The following is a 19,644-nucleotide window of genomic DNA, read 5'->3' as shown; positions in this document are numbered from 1 at the left end:
TGAGGGGGAGGCGAGGGGAGGGGGAGGCGAGGGGGGAGGCGAGGCGAGAGGGGAGGCGAGGGGAGAGTCGAGTGAGGCGAGGGGAGGGGGAGGCGAGGGGAGGGGGAGGCGAGCGGAGGGGGAGGCGAGGGGAGGGGGAGGCGAGGGGAGGGGCGAGGGGAGGGGGAGGCGAGGGGAGGGGGAGGCGAGGGGGGAGGCGAGGGGAGGGGGGAGGCGAGGGGAGGGGAGGCGAGGGGAGGGGGGAGGCGAGGGGAGGGGGGGGCGCGGGGAGGGGGGAGGCCGGGGAGGGGGAGGCGGGGGGGAGGCGAGGGGAGGGGGAGGCGAGGGGAGGGGAGGCGAGGGGAGAGGCGAGGGGAGGGGAGAGGCGAGGGGAGGGGGGAGCGAGGGGAGGGGGAGGCGAGGGGAGGCGAGGGTGGAGGCGAGGGAGGGGAGGTGAGGGGAGGGGAGGGGAGGTGAGGGGAGGGGGAGGCGAGGGGAGGGGGGAGGCGAGGGGAGAGGCGAGGGGAGGGGGGAGCGAGGGGAGGGGCGAGGGGAGGCGAGGGGAAGGGGAGGCGAGGGAGGCGGAGGCGAGGGCATGGGGAGGCGAGGGAGGGGGAGCGGAGCGGAGGCGAGGGGAGGCGGGGAGGCGAGGGAGGGGGAGGCGAGGGAGGGGGGAGGCGAGGGAGGGGGAGGCGAGGGAGGGAGGTGAGGGGAGGGGAGGCGAGGGGAGGGGGAGGCGAGGGGAGGGGGAGGCGAGGGGAGGGGGAGGCGAGGGGAGGGGGAGGCGAGGGAGGGGGAGGCGAGGGGAGGGGGAGGCGAGGGGAGGGGGGAGGCGAGGGGAGGGGCGATGCGAGGGAGGGGGGGAGGCGAGGGGAGGGGGAGGCGAGGGGAGGGGGGAGGCGAGGGAGGGGGGAGGCGAGGGGAGGGGGAGGCGAGGGAGGGGGAGGCGAGGGGAGGGGGAGGCGAGGGGAGGGGGAGGCGAGGGGGGAGGCGAGGCGAGGGAGAGTCGAGTGGAGGCGAGGGGAGGGGGAGGCGAGGGAGGGGAGGCGAGCGGAGGGGGAGGCGAGGGGAGGGGGAGCGAGGGAGGGGCGAGGGGAGGGGGAGGCGAGGGGAGGGGAGGCGAGGGGGAGGCGAGGGGAGGGGGGAGGCGAGGGGAGGGGGTAGGCGAGGGGAGGGGGGAGGCGAGGGGAGGGGGGAGGCGCGGGGAGGGGGAGGCGCGGGGAGGGGAGCGGGGGGAGGCGAGGGAGGGGGAGGCGAGGGAGGGGGAGCGAGGGGAGAGGCCGAGGGGGGAGGGGAGAGGCGAGGGAGGGGAGGCGAGGGGAGGGGAGGCGAGGGGAGGGGGAGGCGAGGGGAGGGGGAGGCGAGGGGAGGGGGAGGCGAGGGGAGGCGAGGGTGGAGGCGAGGGGAGGGGAGGTGAGGGAGGGGGAGGCGAGGGGAGGGGGGGAGGCGAGGGGAGAGCGAGGGGAGGGGGGAGCGAGGGGAGGGGCGAGGGGAGGCGAGGGGAAGGGGGAGGCGAGGGGAGGCGGAGGCGAGGGCATGGGGGAGCGAGGGGAGGGGGAGCGGTAGGCGAGGCGGAGGCGAGGGGGAGGCGAGGGGGAGGCGAGGGGAGGGGGGAGATGATGAGTGGAGGGGGAGATGATGAGGGGAGGGGGAGATGATGAGGGGAGGAGGAGATGATGAGGGGAGGAGGAGATGATGAGGGAGGAGGAGATGATGAGGGAGGGGGAGATGATGAGGGGAGGGGGAGATGATGAGGGGAGGGGAGATGATGAGGTGGGGAGGGGGAGATGATGAGGGGAGGGGGAGATGATGAGGGGAGGGGAGATGATGAGGGGAGGGGGAGATGATGAGGTGATGGGGGAGATGATGAGGGGAGGGGGAGATGATGAGGGGAGGGGGAGATGATGAGGGGAGGGGGAGATGATGAGGGAGGTGGGAGATGATGAGGGGAGGGGGAGATGATGAGGGGGAAGGGGAGAAGATGAGGGGAGGGGGAGATGATGAGGGGAGGGAGCTGAGGGTAGGGGTTATTCCTCTCCCCTCCCTGCCACCTGTACTTCCATGACTCCGCTGCAGATTCAGTCCCCACACTGAGATGGGTAGGGAGGTGGGGGAACAGTAGCCGGTTATTCAGTGGCTCCTCCGTGGAGGTGTGAGGGGATCAGATTCAGGGCCAGGGGGATGGTGAAACCTCGTGGTAATCGGAAGAATAGGATAATCCCAAAACACATGGCGCTCATGCTGACACACACATACCTGGAAACACACTCATCAGAGCGTACCCGTACAGAGGTACACCAACGTGCATATGCACACAGATGAGGCAGTCAGATGCACTCTCAGTCAGTTAGTCTCATACACACAGTTACCCAAAGGCAGACACACACACACACATTCACAGTCTCACTCACACACACACATATACAGAAACACAGACCCACAACCAGCCAAGCACAAACACAGACCCCCTCCACACAAAGCCAAACAGACCACACAGTCACACGCAGTCACACACACAAACACAGTCATAGTCAGACACACACAATCTCACACACATGCAGAGTGACCTCGGCACTCAAATACATGACATGGACACCCCCCACCCCAATTCACAGGTTCTGGGAAAGGAAGAGGGAGAGAGTGGGGGGTGTGGGGGGAGGGGGGTAGGAAACCCCTTCTGATCTACGCGTCAAAACTCTGAGAAGCTTAGCTCCCACCCCCTCCCCTCTCTCCCATTTCATCCCCCTCCTCCCCTCCGTTCTCCACTTTCCCTTCCCAGAGTTCCCTCTCCTCCCTCCCTTTCATTTCCCCCTCCGTCTCTTCACCTCTGCCCCTCTATACCTTCCCCTCTCCCTCCTCACCTCCCATCATTCTCCTAACCTGCCCCCTCCTCTCTCACCCCTCCTCCCCTTTCCCTCGCTCCCCCTCTGCCCCCTCCCCTTACCCTGCCTCCCATGCACAGATATCCCAGCACACACTCACTTGGCGCCCTGTTCGTCTACGTCGGAGGATGACGAGGTGAGGAGTGGTCCTTGAGACTCTGGTGGGGGGTTGGGGACCGGACCATTCGGTGAAGGGCTTGCCAGGGCGCTGTCAAATGGCGGCCCAGGGGCTGGGTGCCCATGGGGGGAGGGGAAGGGCATGCCGGGGCCCGGCGGGAAAGGCTGGTACGCCAGCTTCGGCATCATGGGCGGTGGGAACTGGGGTGGGGGAGAGAGGGAGCAGTCAGTTAGTGTAGCCTGGCCACGCCAGCCGAGGTCTTTCTTGCTCCTCCCCACCCCTCCTGTCCGCCTCCAGCTTCCCTCCTACCCCACCTCTGCCCGTTCCCACATTCCCCTTGCTCCTCCCAACCCCTCCCCTGTCGTCCGCCTCCAGGTCCCCTCCTTCCCACCTCCACCCATTCTGACACTACCCCACACCCCTCCCCATCATCGCCTCCAACTCCCCACCTCCGCCCATTCCGACACTATCCCGCACCCCTCCCCTCGTCTGCCCTCCAGCTCCCTTCCTCCCCACCTCCACCCGTTCTGACACGATCCCAAGCTCCATTTACCCCTTCCCTTTCAAACACCTACCCCCACACCAATCCCTTCCTCTCTTGTCTGTCTCCCACTTCCTCCCCCACCCGCCCCCCCACACCTCCACTTTGAACCCCACCCCACCCACTTCGCTCCAACCCCACCTCTGCCCCCCCCCCTCACCTCAGCACACAGCCTCACGCACCCCCTTCCAAAACTTGGAAACAGGGGCAGGAGGCCAGCCGTCCCATTATATCCCTGCTCTCCCAGTGTTGGATTCAGCTGCACCCACCTGCTCGTTCCCCCTCCACCTCCCCCCACCTCCTGTCCAAATGTCTCTCTGTGGCTTCACCACATTGAACGGGGCACCCTCTCCGCTGCCCTGCTTCTGTCATGTAGAATCACAAACTGCAAAACACTAGAGAACACTACAGAAACAGGCCCTTCTAGTCTGTGCCAAACTATTACATAACAGACCGGCATCCAGCATTAGTCCTCCGTACCCCTCCCATCCACGTACCTGTCCAAATTCTTCTCAGCCCCCATTCACCACTTCAGCTCATTCCATACTCCCACCTCTCTTTGTGAAGAAGTTCTCCCTAAACTTCTCCCCTTTCACCTTTAACCCATGACCTCTGGTTTGTATCTCACCAACCCTCAGTGGAAAAACCTGCCTGCATTTACTCTATATCGATCTTCATTTTGCATACCTAGATCGAATCTCCTCTCATTCTTCTACGTTCCTGGGAATAAAGCCCAAATCTATTTAACCTTTCCCTGCAACTCAGTTCCAGAAGTCTGGGAAACATCTTCTCTGCACTCTTTCTATCTTATTGATATCGTTCCTGTAGGTCGGCGACCAAAACTGCACACAATTCTCCCAATTTGGCCTCACCAATACCAATACATCCCAACTCCTGTACTCAATACTTTGATTTATGAAAGCCAAGATGCAAAAAGCTCTCTTTACAACCCTATCTATCTGTGACAGCACTTTCAGGGAATTATTTATCTGTATTCTCAGATCCCTCTGTTCTACCACATTCCTCAGTACCCGACCATTCACCGTGTATGTCCTTTCTTGTTTGTCCTTCCAAAATGCAACACCTCACACTTGTCTGCATTAAACACCATCTGCCACTTTGCAGACCATTTTCCCAGCTGGTCTAGATTCCTCTGCAAACTTTGAAAGCCTTCTTCGCTGTCCACTGCCCCTCCGATTTCTGTCATTCCCAGATTCACTCCTCTCTGGGAGATGCAGTTCCTCTCAACCCTGGACCCTGTTCCTTCAAATTCTGAGGACAACATCCTGAGTTCTGGCAGTGATACACACCACCTACCTCTGAATGCCTGAATCCATTTATCATTTCACCCGCCCCTCACCAGAACGTGGAATTTCTTGTCACCTACCAGTGGCTTGGGCTGTGCAATGGCCTGCATGTGCGTGGCAGCATAGGGAGGCACTCCGAACTGGCTGGGCCCGAAACCTGCAATGGGAACCAAAGTCAATTCCCGTCAGAGGGTGACGAGTCCCCGGGCTCTGCTGCTGGGCACAGAAGGAAGCACGAAAGGGCTGCAGGAATGCTCTCCCCTGTCCTTGCCTTGGCATTCAATGACTCAGCTTTCCCTTGGGACTAAGGAAGGATAGTGATTGGGAATGAGGAGAGGCTGGTCTCAGAAGGGGAGAAGGGAGGTCTCGGAATGGGAGAACCAGGGAATAGAGGTCTGGGAATGGGTGGACGAGGGGAAGAAGAGGTTTGGGAACAGGGGAACAAGAACAGGCTGGTATTGAACAGGGGGACAAGGGGAGATAGAAATCTTGGAATATGGAAATGGGGGGAATGGATAAATCTTGAACGGGGGAACCAGGGAGTTAGAAGTCTCAGGACGGGGGAATGGAGAAACCTTGGAAAAGGGAAACGAGGGGAGGAGAAATCTTGGAACAGGGGGACAGGGAGGGAGAAGCCTTGGAACTGGGGAACAAAGGGTGGGAGAAATCTTGGAAAGGAGGAGGTAGAAGCTTGGAATAGAGGAACCGGGGGAGGGAGGAAATCTCAGAATGGGGGAGAGGTAAGTTTGGTAATGGGGGGGGGGGGGGGGGAGGGGAGAGTTGGGGAAAGGAGAACTCTTGGAATGTGGGAATGAGGGGAGGAGGGGGGGATTCGGAAGGAGGGAGGGAATGTAGTGGATTTCTGAAGGTTAGGTGGAGGGATTCAGAACAGGTAATGAGGTGGGATTAGGGAGGAGGTGGGATTTGGAAAGAGGGAAGGCTGGAGTCTGGGTGTGGGGGGCTGTTTCTTAAAGGTCGGGAAATTCAAGGCAGTGGGGATCTGGCAGGAAAGAGAGAGCCCTGACGCAGATCACCAGTGACTGTATTGAGTAGAAAGGCTGGGGCGATTTACTTCTGGTCTGATTCTTTATGGCAAAGAATCCCTCCACCTGCTCCCCCACCCACCCCTTAAGGACAATTTGGGAAGGGAGACGGACCACAATGTCTCCTGAAGAAAAGCTGACGGCTGGGTGAACCCACTCACCGAGGAAGGGGGAGGGTCGAGGGGAAGAGGTCTCGGCTTGCTTGCTGTCGCGTAATATTCCACTGCCTTCTTGAAGCGCACGATTTTGGTCTTCTGTCCTGGACTGGAGTGAAAGGGAAATCTTTGGAAAAAGATGGAATATATGACCGCTCAGGAACACACCCGTTTGGCCCATCTCATGTGTGGCCAGCCACTGTCCAAGTTCAAGAGGAAAATGGTGGTGCTGCTCTAATAGCTGGTACGGACCCTGGAGAGATGAGACACAGCACTGCTCCGATGGGTCCAACCGCCAGTCCTAATGCTGGCAGCTCTGTAAAGGAGTTAATCGTCCTGTATGAGGAGCAGGTGGTGTTTGTAAGTAAAATTCTGAGACTGCGGGGTTGTGTCCTGATCCTGGCAGCAGCGCAGGGGCACCAGAATATCACCCTCCCCACTCTCCGGTTGAGGAGAAGCAGAGGAGACGACCCTACATGGAAGGGGACCATGACAGCAGACCACCGAAGGTTCAAAGGCTGAGGGACCCACACAGGTTGCGGGCTGCTGGAGACTGGTTCATGGAGAGCAGATATCAGAACAGGGATTCGAGAGGGCAAGAAGGGGGCTTCGGATGCCAAAGGCTTTCTGGTTGTGCCTGAGGTTCAAATCTGGAGCTCTGCTTGCCGACAGATCAAATAGGAGTCTGTGTGTCTGTAGAAGCTGCGAGAGTGCTGGGGACAAATCAACGGTCACTCAGCACCTCTGAAGGGACTCTCTTTTGCTTCTCTTTCTTTAAGGGGTGTTGGGAAACACTAATGGCGACTCTTTGTCTGCCTTACGGCAGGCAGAAGGCAATTTCATGTAATATTACGTTCTGCATTATCATATGACAACAAAGGAATCTTGAATCTTGAGAGCACCAGTAACTGAGGTTTGAATTTGGCACTGTAAGGAGTTTGTATATTCTCCTGTGTCTGTGTGGGTTTCCTCTGGGTGCTCGGGTTTCTTCCCACTGTTTGAAAACGTATGGAGGTGGGGTGGGGTGGGGATGAGGGTTAATTGGGTGGCATGGGCACGTGGGCCAGAAGGGCCCGTTGTCGCGCTGTACATTTAAATTTAAGAAGTGCACCAGGAAGGCTGAGCAAGATGGGTTACATCGCCTGTCTCCCTCGATAGCTTTGGACAGGTGCACCACTGAAAGCACCTTGAACTGGTGTGTTACCGTGTTCTGTTGGAATCTCCCTTGCCCAAGGTCACAGGTAACTGCGGAGAATTGTGAGCAGCTATCAAAGCCCCTCCATTGACCTCAACTCCACCTACCACTGCCTTGGAAAAGCAGCAGGATTTAAAGACTCGTCCCACTCCAACCAATCTTTGCTCCACCATCCCTCGAGAAGTGGTCAGTGTACAACTTCTTAAAGGAACAAGTGGCATATAGTCTCACGAGATCAAGCAATAACAGGTCTGCAATGTCCTTAGTTGACCGGGGCTGCACGGTGGATCAGTGTGTCTCTACCCTACGCCATGAGGTGTGGGTAACCCGCTGGAACCCAAAGCATGATTGGGATTGGAGATTGCAATTATTGGCCGTGAAAGAGGAATTCCCAGTAAGTGTGGATCATAAGCTCTTGCCCTTTTGTTTTAGACTGCCTTTTTGGGGCAGCACGGTTGGTGTAGTGGTCAGCGCAACGCCTTTATAGCACCAGCAATCGGGACTGAGGTTCAAATCCCGCACTGTCTGTATGTTTTCCCAGTGTCTGCATGGGTTTTCCCCAGGGGCTCCAGTTTCCTCCCACTATTCAAACTGTACTGGGGTGTAGGTTAATTGGGTGTAAATTGGACAGCACAGACTCATGGGCTGAAATGGCTTGTTACCATGCTGTATGTCTCCAAAAAAAGATTCACCAGCATGAGATCATGCACCACATGGCTCAAGGACAGATTCTTTGCCGCTGCTGTCGGACTCCTGAATGATCCTCATGGCAATGAAATGTTTGCCACTGCTCTGTCCCAAGTGCTCTCTCCCAACCTCTGCCCCTCTGTGTTGAATCCTACATGTATAACGAGTTAGATGTCCAGCAAAACAAAGTTTATCACTACGCCTGAGGATGTGACGAGGGAGCTCGTGCCATTCTGTCTTGTTTCACCTCGTTTTTTTTCAAAGCCAGGAGCAGGAAACACACATATCCTCATCTACCTCCCGCGACTTATGATCTCCCATTCTCATCGCAAGGCAGTGACGAGGGTGCAGTTGGCAAGGTGCTGATGGTGTGGGGGGAGGCCCAGGTTTGGAGTAATCTGAGCGGGGGCTGCACCTCATCACTGATGATCAGGCGCCACTTCCAAGGATGCGTGCTAGGCTTACTGCTCTACTCGCCACACACACGACTGTGTGGTCAGGAACAATTCCAATGCCATCTACAAATTTGCTGAAGAGATCATGGTCATCGGCAGGATCACAAACAGCAATGAGGAAGCATCCAGGAGGGAGATGGATCACCCTGTTGAGTGCTGTCACAACAATCTTGCACTTAACGTCAGCAAGACCAAAGAGATGATTGTAGACTTCAGGAGAAAGTCAAGGGAACACGATTCAATCCTGACTGATGGCTCAGTAGCACAGTGGGTTAAGAACTTCAAATTCCTGGGCGTCAACATCTCTGAAGATCTGACTTGGAGCCTCCACGTTGATGCAATCACAAAGAAGGTTCACCAGTGGCTATACTTTGAGATGTCTGAGGCGATTCAGAAGAAGGGAAGGAGGTATGTCATCAAAAACTGTTGTAAATATCTACAGGTGTACTGTGGAATGCATTCTGGCTGGTTGCTTCACTGACTGGTAAGGAGGCGCCAACATTCAAGACAAGAAAAAACTCCAGAGGGTTGTTAACTTGGCCTGCGACATCGCGGGCACCAGACTTCACTCCATCGAGGACATCTACAAAAGGTGGCAGCCTCTATCCTGAAAGATGCCCCCACTACCTAGGCCATGCCCTCTTAACTCTGCTACCATTGGGAAAAGGGTATATGAAGCCTGAAGACGAGCAGTCAGCGGCTCAAGGACAGCTTCTTTCCTTCCGCCATCAGATTCCTGAATAAACAATGAACCACAGACACTGCTTAACTTTGACTTTTTCTTGTACTATTTTTATTTATTTTGTAAGGTAGTTCAATTGAATGGTTGCACAGTGATGCGTCACAAGCATCAAATTTTGTGACATGTTCATGACAATAAATTCTGATCCGGAAAACCTCTCCTTGTGACGCTGTGGGTTTGCCACAGGCCCTTACCCCAAAGTAGCACAGGTCAGTATGTTCATTACTCCCCAACCCGTCCCCCCTCCAATCCCTGGGGTGTAGCTGGGGAAGGATCTGGGAAATAGAGTAAAGCATTGGGGGAATAATAAACAGGATTAAGATGAGGGTGGGGACCAAGGGATGGCTGGAAGGTTGGCACCCAAGAGAGAAAGCCCTGCCCCAATGAGCCCAGGTACATGGGATATCACTGACCCGAGAGTGCTTGAAGACATCCTTGGCCACAGCGTCGAGATCACGGACATCGGGAACACTGCTGACATACAGAGCAACAGCTTTGATTACCACGTCACAGGGCGGCAGGACTAGCTGGTGGGCTCGGACCTGAAGAGAACAAGAGCAAGGAACTCTGTGACAGTTGAAACCCCACTGGCACTGTACCCCAGTGTTATACAGTGACAGACCTGACCCCTCCAGTATTGAACCCTAGTGTCATACAGTGACAGACCCATCCTCACCAATACTGAACCCCAGTGTTATACTGTGACAGGCCTGTCCAGAACTGTACTCTAGTGTTAAACATTGGCAAGGAATCATGCCCCCCCCACACCCCCGTGATCTTCCTTGGATCACTTACCCCTCCCCACCCCATTAGTTCCCCAGAAATCACCTATACATGATCCCCTTGGGCCCCCAGTCCCATGATCACCCCTGGATCACCACTCCCTTCCCCAGTGATCCTCCCAGGGATAACCCCACCTTCCCCATGATTCCCGGACCATGAGATCCTCACCCCCCCAACTCCCCATGATCTATCCAGGGTCCCCATCCCATGTGATTTCCCCTGGATCACCCCTCCCCTTCCTTGTGATCTCCCCAGGAATAACTACCCCCTTCCCCGTGATTTCCCCAGGAATCATCTTTCTCCTCCCCCCAAACTCTACAGGGATCACCTCTCCCCTATTTGCCTCTGATCTCTCTCCAGGACTACCCCCCCCCCCCCCACCCCCTGATCCCCATCCCAAGGGATCTCCCCTGATCAACTCTCGCCTCCCCCTGAACTCTTTAGGGATCACCTCTCCCTGTCCCCCTAATCTCCACAGGGTTCTCCTCTCCCCTCCCTGTGATCTCCCCTAGTTCACCTCTCCCCTACCCCTAATCTCTCCAAGGAATTTCCCCTCACCTCCTCCACAAGGGATCCCTGCCCTGGGAAGCACCATGGAGGGATCAGCACCCAACACTGCCTGTAATCTCGACGGATTGGCTGGGGAATCTCCGACCCACTGGGGAATAAGTGGGTTACCAGCAGGACCAGCATCCCGCGGTGCAGAGAGCAGTCCGTCAAACTAGTCAGGTGGGATAGCGGGGGGTGGGGGGGGTTGGATGCCGGCAGTGGACCCTCGGCTGTGTTTACTCACCTTGAGGGAGGCCAGGGGGTGGTCAGGGCCCAGCAGGCTCCAGTGGAAGGCGGCCAGGTCTTCATCTGGCAGGATGTGGTTGCCTTAGGGAAGAAGAGCAGGATTTAGGAGCCAGGTCACTTGGTCTGTCAGGATCGTGCCGCAATCAAACCCACCCATCCCTGTCGCCATCCTTCTCCTTCCCACCCCCCCACCCCCCCCCAGCTCACTACCAGTACTCAATAAATCTCACTATTGAGGGTTGTGAGAGCTGAGAGCTGGGCTGTTTGTTTTCCCCGAGTTGGGGCAGGGGAGGGAATTAAAGCAGCTATTGGGGCTAAGTGCAATGCACCACCCAGCAGGCAACGCACCCACTGTGGGATGTGAAAGAGGGTTTGAGCCCTTTGCCAAGGTGAGCTAAAACAAGTGGGTGCCAAATAAAGAGGTGGGGTTGAGGGGGAGGAAGGTGCAAGGGAAGGAACACAGGCCAACAAGCAAAGGATATGGGCGCGGTGGGGGGGTGTAAGAGAAGAGCAGAGAAATGATGGGGGAGGGTCAGCTCTCTGAACGGAGAGGGGAGTGGATGGGGAGCTGGTCGGAGGGATAGGGAAGGAGAGATACTCCAGGAAGGGCTTTAACTGGAGAAGACAATGTTAAATTGGAGGGTGAGCAGACGGAATAACCATTCATTTGTGGGTAGCCTCGGTTTGCCAGCACACAAGGCCATAGACATTCGGTGTTGGAATGGGGGTGTGGAAATTAAACAGTTGGCCACTGGGAGATCCCTGTCACTGATGCAGACAGAGCAAAGGTGCTCAACAAAATGGTCTTCCAGTCTGGGTCCTATCTCTCCGATGCGAAGGAGGCCACAAAAGGAGCAGCAGAGGCAGTAGATAAAACCCGCAGATTCAAAAGTGATGTTTCTCGTCTTGAAAGACCTGTTTGGGGCTCTGAACGGCGATGAGGGAGGAGGTGTGGGCATGTGTGATACTTCCTGCAGCCAAAGTGCCGGAGGGATGACGTAGGAAGGGATGAGTGGATGAAGGAGTCACAAAGAGAGTGGATGGGATGGGGCGGGTGGGGGCATGCAGAGAAGAAGTTTCTGGTGATGGGATCATGTTGCAGGCAATGGAAATAATGGCAGATAATGCAATGGATGTAGAATGTGATGGGGTGCTTGGTAAGGACAAGGGGGAATCCTCGTTGTGTCTTGGGGCAGAGGAGGCCAGGGCGGATGTGCGGAGGATAGAGGAGAAAGAGGGCTGAGAGCTGAAAAGAGGGGAAGCCACGTGTTTTGAAGGAGGGGATTGCTGATGGTGTGGGAGTGTAGCAGAGAGGGCAGGGAGAGGAGGTGGTAGTAGGAGCAGAGAGGACATGTGCACAGACCCCGATCACCTTGCTAGACCGCCTGGAGAACTCGAGAGGGGCCCTGTCATCCTGCACACCAAGGGGTTGGGATGGGACTCTACCTCAGATGGCTTGGTGTTGTTGTGGGGAAAAACCTACCCAGCAGAGCAGCGAATATACTGAAGTGGGCAGGGTTCACGTTCAGCTGCTTGGCCACCTCCTGCATCAGGTACTGGTTGGTGGTGAGGCTCTTGCCATTCCAGCTTAGCTTGAGGGCGTGGGCACTGAGGTAGCACTGGACGTTGCACAGGGCGTACTCTGAGTCATAGGCAATGAGGCCGTGGAACCCATTCTCCCGGTAGAAGGAGATCACCTCCTGGTGATGGTCCTCGATGCTCTGAACCACCTGTGGCGCAAAAAGGGACACAGCAAAGTTGGTGGTGGGGCGTCGGCAGTTCCTGGGAATAATCTCTGCAAGATGGTGCCTGACCCGCCCCAGGCCTCGGCTTCATCACAGTCTGGGATGGGAGCACCAATGCCTTTGAGTGTAAAGCCCTCCAAAAGGTAGCCCAGGAACACCTCAGGCAAAACCCTTCCCACTGTTGAGAACGTCTACGGGGAACACTGCCGTTGGAAAGCAGCAGTGATCATCACCCAGCACATGCTGCTCTCTCTGCTGCCATCAGGAAAGAGGTCGAGGGGGCCACAAGACTTGCACCATTAAGTCCAGGAATAGCTGCTCCCCCTCTACCATCAGAATCCTCTACAAGCTCAATCAGGGACTCGTTGAGTGTCTCTTACTTTGCTCAATGACGGTTTACATTTCTCTCTTTTGCTGACATGACTTTTCTTGAGTAGTTTATTGCACCTCCCATCAGTAGAAATTCTGTCTGGCCTGTAGGAAAAAGAATCTCATGCTTGAATGTGATGTCATGCACGTACTCTGACGATAAGTCTGAATTTTAAAACGATTTAAGGGTTCTCAACCTTTTTTTCCCCAATCACATACCACCTTAATCCCTTACTAACCAGAGCACCTAGGGCTTCCTATGTAGTGGAGAGTGTCAAGAACTTCAAATTCCTGGAGGTCAACATCTCCGAAGATCTGTCCTAGATACACCACGTTGATGCAATCACAAAGAAGGCTCGCTAGCGACTATACTTTGTGAGGAGTTTGAGGAGATTTGGTCGGTCATTGAAGACTCTTGTAAAAAGTTCCACACGTAGAGAGCATTTTGGCTGTTTGCATCCTTGCCTGGTACAGAGGCGCCAACTCTCAAGCAAGAATAAACTCCAGAGGGTTGTTAACTTGGGCACTACAAGAAGCAGCGCCTCAAGAAAGCAGCCTCTATTCTCAAAGACCCCCATCACCCAGGGCATGCCTTCTTCACTCTGCCACCATCGGGAGAAAGGTACAGGAGCCTGAAGACTCAGCGACACAAGGACAGCTTCTTCCCCTCTGCTATTAGGTTCCTGAATGATCGATGAACCACGAACTCTGCACTATTATTTTTATAGTAATGATGTAAAATGGTTATAACCGGAAAACACCGAATTTCATGACTTGTTCATGATCATAAATTCTCATGGTGGTATATGAGTGGTAAAAAAAAATGTGAGAACCTCTGATTTAAGGTGAGAGCTGGAAGATTTGAAGAAGTAAGGGATTTTGGGTGTTTCAAAGGAGGTTTTGAGTGGAAGTGGCAGAGGCAGGTTTAAAAGCCATTCAGTATGGTCCCTGGATTGGAAAGGGCTATGGGCTGAAGTGAGGCAGTTTGGACTAACATGGTGGGCATGGATTCACCATGCCATACAACTCAACGACACTGAGCTCGCTTCGGCAGCACATATACTAAAATTGGAATGATACAGAGAAAATTATCATGGCCCCTGCACAACGAAGACACGCAAATTCATGAAGCGTTCCATATTAAAAAAAACCCAATAAATAAATAATAAAAAAAAAACTACTCAATAACACCAAGCTGACTGATCATCTGCTTTCAGCTCAGATTTTCACCAGTCTTTTTTCCCCCCATCAGTTTGGCTTGAAATAACCATGTCCAAAAGCAGGCAACTCTAGCAGAAGACTCCTGTGGTCGAGAAGGATGCAGACAGAAAAGTTGGCGCTGCGAACTGAACATTCAAGTAAGGGTATGGCCCGACTGAACAAAACAGTGTCAACCTGATGGAAGTTTTTAAAATAACACTCAGCTCCCCAGATGCCTCAACTCCTTCAAACCATAACCCACTAACAAAAACAAATTGTATTGACCCAGTCCTCACTGTCCCTGATCCAAGGAGTGCTGATGAAAATTCAGATTTCAAGTCAGCAAGCACTTCTAACACTTGGGTCAGCAGGAAACACTTTGTACATCACTGTTAAGGACATGTCTAACAGTACAACATGGGGTGGGGGAAGACAGTACTGGTGGGGACGGGTCCGTCACTGTGTAACATCGGGGTACAGTACTGGTGGGGACGGGTCTGTCACTGTGTAACACTGGTAACAGTGCAGGTGGAGACGTGTCTGTCACTGTGTAACACCAGGGTACAGTACCAGTGGGGATGGGTCCGTCACTGTGGTAACACTGGGATCAGTGCAGGTTGAGACGGGTCTGTCAGTAACAGCGGGGTACAGTACCAGTGGGAATGGGTCTGTCACTGTGTAACAGTGTTAACAGTGCAGGTGGAGACGGGTCTGTCACTGTGTAACACTGGTAACAGTGCAGGTGGAGACGTGTCTGTCACTGTGTAACACCGGGGTACAGTACCGATGGGGATGGGTCTGTCTGTGTAACACTGCAGGTGGAGACGGGTCTCACTGTGTAACACCGAGGTGCAGTGCAGCTCCAGCGAGCAACAAATCTGCCCATGTTGCAACCTCTCCTTCCAGCATAAGTAGATAGCAGAATCAATCCCAGTTACTCATCCAATTCCCACAAGGATATTGCCCTTTTCAAAAAGTCATCCTGAATAATCCTTAAAGGGTACGTCATCAGCTTGCCAGGATAGGGAACCCTGGAGGTCCAGGTACCATGGAAAAAAAAGTTTAGTGGCTGACTATTTACCCTGAGACAGTGTTGCCTCACTTATATCTTTGCTGTGGGAGGGAGTGGGATGAGGAAATTATCCCTGTTATATCTGAGTTGAAACTTATTACATGCTGAAACAGATGTTCAGTTCATCCTGATATTAGTCAACAGGTCAGTTACCGGAGGCCAGAGAATGTTTCGCAGAGAATTTGATTATCCTGGGTACTGGATAACTGTGCAGTGCTCTGGCACATGAACCAGCAGGCTTTAGGTCAAGAGGATGCCCCAACCCTCTCCTCCCGTCCCACACAAACCCCTTGACATCATGGGAGCTGGTAGCTAAATCTGGTTCAGTGAGGCAGGTGTATATATAGAATTACTGATCCCCAGGAGTGGGTCACGGGTGGGATCTGATCCAGGGGTTTATATGTAGAATAATAGATCTCCAGGAGTGGTTCCAGGCTGGGCTTGATCCAGGGGCACGGGGGTGGGGTGGGGGGCGGTATAGAATGAGAGATCACTGGGAGTAGGTCACAGGCTGGGGTCTGATCCAGGGGTTGTGTGGTTTCATTTATAAAGTATCAGATCCCCAGGAAGTTGCTTACAGGATGGGGTCTGATTCAAGGATTCAGGGAGGGCAGGCATTTTAAAAAAATATATATATAGTATAACAGATCCCCAGGAGTGGATTACAGGCTGGAATCTGATCCAGAGGTTCAGGGGTTTTATATATTGAATAACAGATCTACACGAGTGAGTCAGAGGCTGGAGTCTGATCCAGGAATTTGGAGGGTTATACATAGAATAACAGATCCCCGGGAGTGGTTTACAACTGGAATATAATCCAGGGGAATTGGGGATTGTTATATATAGAACTGATCCTGGGAGCTGATCAAAGGCTGATCCAGGAGTCAGGGTATGAAATAGCAGTTCTCAGGCTGGGGTTTGATCGAGTAGTATGTGTATGAGATGGGTTTATTATATTGAATATCAAATCCCCTCGTGTGGGTTACAGCCTTGGACTTCATCCAGCACTTTGCAGGTGGTGTGTGTAGGATAGCACAAGCTGGATTTGAGATAGAGTCTAAAGTATAATGAATATAATCCAGGGGAATTGGAGACTATTTAGATAAGGGGAGAGAGACCCAGAGGAAAACCGGCTGTTGATTTGCATGGAACTGATATATTCCTTCTTGGAAAGGCAAACCCAGCCGCTGCATTTCATGCCTTGCTGAGCAAAAAGAGCCACACACAACCTTCACAAACAAGTCACACAATGGAACGGACACTAACACAGGCAGGTGTGCTCATTCAAGCAGGAGGGGCTGGCTCAGGATAAACCTGCCACGAAACTCGTTGTTTTGCAGCAGAAATTACAGTGGAAATGTTCCTATCAATGATTTAAAAATTAATAAATTAATTCAAAGAGAGGCAGGGTCTGCGGGTCATTGTCTGTTCATTAATCTGTTGTGCTGCTGGGAGCTCGTCTTCAGCCGCCTGTACCTGTTTGGTACGGAGGTACCAACACTCAGTACAAGAAAAAAACTCCAGAGGGTTGTTCATTGGGCCTGCGACATCACAGGCACCATCGAGGACATCAACAGGAGGCGGTGCCTCAAGAAAGCAGCCTCTATCCTGAAGGACCCCCCACCACCCAAGCCAGGCCCTCTCCTTCCTGCTACCACCAGGAAGGGTCAGGAGCCTGAAGATGAGCACTCAGCGGCACAAGGACAACCTTTTCCCTTCTGCCATTAGATTCCTAAATGATCAGTGAAGTCAGGTGGTTTTATATAAATGTGTGGAGCTGCTGTGATACAACACATGTTGTGATGTTTGGCAGAGCTTGCGCAGCGACTAGTGTGACACTGTTACAGCAGCAGCAGGTTCGAGTAAAACACAAAAATCTGCAGACTCTGTGGTTGAAAACACAAAGCCGGAGAAACTCTGCAGGTCAAACAATGTCCTTTAAAAATACATAAACCAACATTTCAGGCTTGAGCCCTTCAACGAAGTCTGGAGAAATGTCGGCAGGCTTCCTCTCTCACCACAGTCTGGGGTCCCAAACAGACCTTGCAAATGAAAATCAGCTGTTGTTTCTCCAGTTTATGGATGGTATTGGTTTGACATTACACAAGGCCATGGACAGACATGTCAGAACCAGAGGGGGGCCTCAAATTGAAATGGGAGATCCCTGCCACTGATGTGGACAAAGCGAAAGTGCTCCCAGTCTATGTCCAGTGTCTCCGGGGTAGAGAAGGCCACAATGGGAGCAGCGGATGACTCCCTCGGATACACAAGCGAACTGTTGATTCACTTGGAGGGGCTGTTTGGAGCCCTGGACTGTAGTGAGGGAGGTGGTGTGAGGGCAAGTGTGGATCCTCCTATGTCTGCAGGGAAAGTGCCAAGAGGGCGATTTGTGGGGAGGGAGGAGTGGTCGAGAGTCCCTACTTAAGGCGGAGAGGGGAAGTTGTGTCTAGTGGAGGGATCATGTTGTAGGTGGCGGAGGATAATGTGTTGGAATGTGGAGGCTGGTGGGGTGAACACTGGGAAGATAGATCAGCTGAGATCCAGCTTCCAGTGCAGTGTATTTGAAATAAATGAGACGTCAACACCATTACCTATATACTAATTTTTGGACCAAATTTTTGGTTCAAATTTGGGTGGGGTCAACTTTTACACAGGCTAAACGTTTGACCATGGCAAGTACCTCCGTTGTTCAAGGCATCGGGAGGTTCGATGGCTGGGACCAGTTGGTAATTCTGTGCTTGAGGCATCAGGAGCTCAGGGCTTAGAAGAGAATCTGTGGCCAAGGTGTCGGAACTCAGATGGGCGGGCAACTGAGGCGAGGCTCCGCAGGCAGGGCATCGATTACACAAGTATACACGATAAATCAGAGAAGCAAGGATCAGTTGAATATACTGTTAGATTTGCATTCAGTTACACAAACAACTCAGGTATTCACTATTCACACAAGGTCATATTCATAATCGCTGATGCCAAAGAGCACCGGTTTTAATTAATCTTTGAACTTTTGACACAGAATGGCTAGCTCAAGGGGAGCAATAGTTTGGTGAGATGTAGCTTTTGCGTAGTGCCTATAACAGAGCATAGCTCCGAAGGTGCTCGACAGAAACATTCTCAAACTATGTTCAGACACCTTGGGACATGAGATTTTAAAAACACAGAAATGCTGGAGGAACGCAGCATGAACTTCCGCAGAGTCCATATTATTGACATTTCTTAAAGGAATAAGCAAAGAACAGGTGGCATCTGAATAAAGGTTTGGGGGAGAAAGGAGGACAAATGGGATGGGGAAGAGTTGAGACCAACAGACAAAAGGTGTTCATTGGACAGGATAAGAGAAGTGAGAATTGATTTTGGCTCAATGAAAGTAGGGGGGGCTTCCTGATCACTGGCGCTGTAACAGTGTTGCACTGACCGCTACACCAACAGTGCTGCCCTCTTAAGTGTGGGGGGGGGGTGGGGGTGGAGGGGGGGGGTGGGGGTGGAGGGAGAAGCAAGAGTTGTATTCAAACATGGAGAATGTTTAAAAAAGTTAGTTTAGGCATTGGAACACGCATCATTTTTCCCTTCCCTAAAAAGTTCCTCACCACGACATTTAAATCCTTAAAAAATTTATTTGGTGTTTTACAAGGTATATTCTGAAAAAAATATTGTAATCGAGGAATTATTCATTTTTATACAATTCATTCTTCCTACCAACGTTAACGGTAAATCCTTTCAGTTATTTAAATCCTCTTTTATTGCTGATAATGGTAAATAATTCAATTCTACTAATTGATTTATATCTTTACTCACTTTAATACCTAAATACTTAATACACTTTGACCATTTAAATCCTACTACCCGCTTGCATTCCGAATAATCTGCATCCGACAATGACTCAAGTTCTCTCTTATTCCAATTCACATTGTAACCAGATACCTCCCCATACTGTAACAATCTTTCCTGCAATACTTTCAGAGATTCTTTTGGTTCTGTGAAATATACCAATACATCATTTGCTAAAAACTAATTTTATATTCCTTTGAATCTGATACAATTCCCTTTATTCTTTCTTCTTGCCTTATTGCTTGTGCTAAAGGTTCAATCACCAATGCAAATAATGCCGGAGAAAGAAGGCATCCCTGTCTAGTTGATTGTTCTAATTCAAAAGACTCTGATAAAACTCCATTAGTTATTACTCCCACCTTAGGTTGTTTATGTATAGCTTTAATCCAATTAATAAACATCCCCCAAACCAAAATTTTTCTAATACCTTAATTAAAAATCCCCATTCTACCCTATCAAAAGCCTTTTCTGTATCTAACAACAAAACCAGTGGTAAATGATTTTTCTCCCTGGAAACATTAAACTAATCAATTTAACCACATTATCTGCTGAATAGCTCCCTTTTCTAAAACCCATTTGATCAACATGAATCAAATTTAGTCAATATTGCACTAATCTATTCGCCAAAACTTCAGTTAAAATCTTATAGTCTACATTCAATAATGAAATTGGTCTATAAGATCCAGGATGTAACAGATCTTTTTTTTTTAAGAATCACCATAATAATTGCTTGAGAAAAAGACTCCGGGAT

At 52.5% G+C, this 19,644-nt stretch overlaps 2 protein-coding genes and 1 non-coding gene across 3 annotated transcripts in view; 1 reads left to right on the top strand and 2 right to left on the bottom strand.

Moving 5' to 3' along the window:
• LOC138756874 (uncharacterized) overlaps positions 1-1,517 on the bottom strand; it is a 3,335-nt gene extending 1,818 nt beyond the window's left edge. Inside the window, exons 1-3 of the mRNA XM_069923268.1 lie at positions 1,261-1,517; positions 281-473; positions 13-187 (exon numbers count right to left, since the gene is read on the bottom strand). Of these exons, the coding sequence (XP_069779369.1) occupies positions 13-187; positions 281-473; positions 1,261-1,517 (625 nt within the window). The remainder of the gene's footprint in view (positions 1-12; positions 188-280; positions 474-1,260) is intronic.
• A 588-nt stretch (positions 1,518-2,105) lies between these two features.
• Positions 2,106-19,644, bottom strand: part of LOC138756873 (constitutive coactivator of PPAR-gamma-like protein 1) — a 37,446-nt gene continuing 19,907 nt past the window's right edge. The window contains exons 2-8 of the mRNA XM_069923266.1: positions 12,166-12,412; positions 10,681-10,763; positions 9,518-9,646; positions 6,032-6,134; positions 4,908-4,984; positions 2,962-3,179; positions 2,106-2,235 (exon numbers count right to left, since the gene is read on the bottom strand). Of these exons, the coding sequence (XP_069779367.1) occupies positions 2,106-2,235; positions 2,962-3,179; positions 4,908-4,984; positions 6,032-6,134; positions 9,518-9,646; positions 10,681-10,763; positions 12,166-12,412 (987 nt within the window). The remainder of the gene's footprint in view (positions 2,236-2,961; positions 3,180-4,907; positions 4,985-6,031; positions 6,135-9,517; positions 9,647-10,680; positions 10,764-12,165; positions 12,413-19,644) is intronic.
• Positions 13,835-13,941, top strand: LOC138759692 (U6 spliceosomal RNA). Its single transcript, XR_011355034.1, has one exon. It is a non-coding gene; the product is annotated as a U6 spliceosomal RNA (small nuclear RNA).

Source organism: Narcine bancroftii, chromosome 3 (assembly GCF_036971445.1).
Source record: "Narcine bancroftii isolate sNarBan1 chromosome 3, sNarBan1.hap1, whole genome shotgun sequence".
Taxonomy (NCBI): Eukaryota; Metazoa; Chordata; class Chondrichthyes; order Torpediniformes; family Narcinidae; genus Narcine; species Narcine bancroftii.
This window is presented reverse-complemented; position numbering and strand designations above follow the sequence as displayed.